The sequence below is a fragment of the Arachis duranensis genome, chromosome 4 (genome assembly GCF_000817695.3).
Source record: "Arachis duranensis cultivar V14167 chromosome 4, aradu.V14167.gnm2.J7QH, whole genome shotgun sequence".
Lineage (NCBI taxonomy): Eukaryota > Viridiplantae > Streptophyta > Magnoliopsida > Fabales > Fabaceae > Arachis > Arachis duranensis.
Genome location: NC_029775.3, coordinates 92,462,517 through 92,465,872, shown reverse-complemented (window position 1 = coordinate 92,465,872; position 3,356 = coordinate 92,462,517). Strand labels below are relative to the sequence as shown.

General features: G+C 31.6%; 1 protein-coding gene across 1 annotated transcript in view; it reads left to right on the top strand.

The window, feature by feature from the left end:
- LOC107484910 (jasmonate-induced oxygenase 2) overlaps nt 1-1,830 on the top strand; it is a 5,528-nt gene extending 3,698 nt beyond the window's left edge. The window contains exons 2-3 of the mRNA XM_016105467.3: nt 702-1,035; nt 1,260-1,830. Coding sequence (XP_015960953.1) covers nt 702-1,035; nt 1,260-1,511 — 586 coding nt within the window. The 3' untranslated portion in view covers nt 1,512-1,830. The remainder of the gene's footprint in view (nt 1-701; nt 1,036-1,259) is intronic.
- Nucleotides 1,831-3,356: the final 1,526 nt, after the last annotated feature.

The following is a 3,356-nucleotide window of genomic DNA, read 5'->3' as shown; positions in this document are numbered from 1 at the left end:
TTTTATTTTCTTTTAATTTTGTCTCAAAAAATTTTTATTTATATTAAATATACCTCTGTCAATACATATGTTCTTTTTAAATAAAGTAAAAGTCTTCATTTTTCGTTCAATTTCACTCTTGGCTTAAAAAAAAATCATATATAAAATCATTGAAATAATGATATTTTTGGAATAATACTTGGAACTTTTCTTAAATTATATACCAGTACAAACTACTTGGTTCACCTTTTATATCTCTCTCTGTCTTTCTGTCTCTTCACGTACAAAAGGAACCCACTAATTTAATTTATAGTTTTCTCTTAACTACCTCATCATCTAAGCTGATCACGAGCAACATAGTTATATTTTGGACAATGTTGACCGGGACCTCATTACCTCATAATTATTATCATAAAAAAAAAAATAAATGTTAAATAATAAATACCTTTTTATTTTTAATTTTCCTTATATTTGAAGCGATATTAGCTAATGTTTCACTTGATTACACTAAAATGTTAATGATTAGTTAAAAAGTGAAAATTCAGGTATAGCCAACTTCACGTGAAGTTGATAGTTAAAAATCGTTAAATAATTTGACTGATTTTCATCTAACAATTTTTGGTTATTAATTTCACGTAAAATTGACTGCACTTAAGTTTTCACTTTAGTTAAATCATGGTTAGTTGCACATACATTTAAGTTGAATTGGTAACTGACAACAGGAAAGTAATCTCGGAATATGGAGAAGAAGTGGTGAAGCTAGGAGGAAGGATGCTGGAGTTGATGTCAAGAAACCTAGGCCTAAAAGAGGATTACCTTATGAATGCATTTGGTGGAGAGAACGAGATTGGAGGGTGTTTAAGGGTTAATTTCTACCCAAAATGCCCTCAACCTGACCTAACCTTAGGACTCTCAGCTCACTCAGACCCTGGCGGGATGACCATCCTTCTGCCTGATGATTTTGTGTCCGGCCTTCAAGTGCGCAAAGGAAATCATTGGATCACTGTCAAGCCTCTCCCAAATGCTTTCATCATCAACGTTGGTGACCAAATTCAGGTAACAATAACAATAATTAGACTGAAAAGTAGTAATAACATTATCTGCACTCACTGTATATGTCCATATATTAATTAAAGAGCCACATTTTGAAAAAAAAAAAAAAATCAGCCAACCACTAGGTCTGCCATAATTATGTATTATTGTTGATGAGGTTCAGATTTTCATCAAGGAGTGGGTAGTTCTTAATTAATTAATGACTAATATATATTATATAATGACAGGTGATGAGCAATGCAATATACAAGAGTGTGGAGCACAGGGTTATTGTGAACTCAAACAAAGATCGTGTGTCCTTAGCCTTCTTTTACAACCCAAAAAGTGATTTGCTTATTGAACCTGCCAAAGAGCTTGTGACTAAGGAAAGGCCAGCACTCTATCAACCAATGACATATGACGAATATAGACTTTATATTAGGATGAATGGACCTTGTGGGAAGGCCCAAGTTGAATCTTTGACTTCCCCAATTAGGTGATTATTATTATTCCAACAATAATTATTATCATAATCATATTATGTAATGTGAAATGTGAAAATATGGCAATTAGGATCTAATTGCATCTAAATAATTGAAACATATAGATTGCTATCCTTATTGGATGTCTAAAGTTATATGAGAATGATGGGTTAAGTTGATGATATGTACAAGGAGTGTTTAAATCACATGTCCCCCCGCCCCTTCTTTTTCATGTATATTCTTTCTTATCTCAAACTGAGTTATTGGTTTGGTCAATTCAGAAGCGGGGGAAATTAAGAAAATTGGACTCAATGAATAATAATGGTGTGTGATCTGACACGGCTGAGCATATGTACCTATTTTCCAGGTTGCCTAGGTCTAGTGGGATGCTGACTAAAGCTCACTCAATGTGATTATAAAAAATGACACCATGAATAAAATCATGGAACATGTGACATATGAAACTTTTCATATAGTGAATGAGTTTATTAAAACATTTACATATACCAGTAATATGCACTTTTGCTTCTTTTTATCAAGGTGTATAATAATAAAAAATATGAAATTAGTTTAAATAAAATTACATAATACCCTAATTAAAAAATCTTTTATTTATATATATTTTTTATAAATATAAGTATATATGAAAAAAAATGTGTACTAAAATCATCCTAATCTTTTTTAAATACAATAATAGGTAGCAGATATATACGTTCTTTATAATGAATTTGACATGAAAATAATTGAGATGAGTAAGTTTTATAACAATATCTTTCTGATTTTTTTCTAATAATAATAATAAAAAAAATGACAAATCGGTTCTTGACTTTTTGGTTTACGAACATTTAAGTCTCTGAGAATTTAAAAATATATTTAAGTTTCTGACCTCTTTAAAATCTGGACATATCAATCTCTGAGTCTAATTTGTTCAATTTTAAAAACTCTCTCACATGTGCATCCGTATCATCCTGGTCAGTACCATGGGAGTCACGTTTGATTTTTTCGTTGAGTCTGACAGATTCTAACAAACCCAAGTGAATATGAGGGATCGATAGATTTTGAAAATGTTATGAACTTAAATGTATTTTCCAATCCTCGATAACTTAAATGTCTACGGATCAAAAGGTCAAAGACTTATTTGTCATTTTTTCTAATAATAATAATAATAATAATAATAATAATAATAATAATAATAATAATAATAATAATAAGTGTTCTTGATTACCTGAAACTGGGTTGCTCTTGGGCCAAGACGTGAGGTCCAGACTTTTTTTGAAATAGCGTTCGACTTATATTGGTGCTGAGGTGGGGTGGTACCTGCAAGAGACTCCGATACTTAAGTTAGTAAGAGCTTTAAGCAAGTGTTAGTAGATTAAGTCTAAAATATACATGAGAGTGTTAGTGTATTTATAGTAGAATAGATAATTACCTTTTTAAAGTAGTTTCACCTTTGATGATGGATGGCTGTTCCCTCTTGATAGGAAAGTTGTTGAGATCTCCCTTCTAGATAAGCATGAGATATCTTAGGAGGTAGTTACTTATTCAGATAAGTAGGATTGAACTACCTTTGTGGTGTTCGACTTTTATAAGGCCAGATAAGTAGATGAGGCCACCTTTTTGGTGAACTTTTATTCTTATTGGGTCTGCCTTTATGTTTTTGGGTCAGGATATGTATAAATAGTCTCTTTACTTGAGTTCATGTATTTACGAGGTCAGGTTTAAGCATGGGTTGATTTGTTCCTTTACGTTGGGTAAACCGTCTTTCTGGAGTAAGTTGGATACTCGACATGTTTTTGAAACGTCAAGTCTTTTTATAACATCACACACATTCTTCCTTCAGTTACCTTAGTAACTGTGTAACTG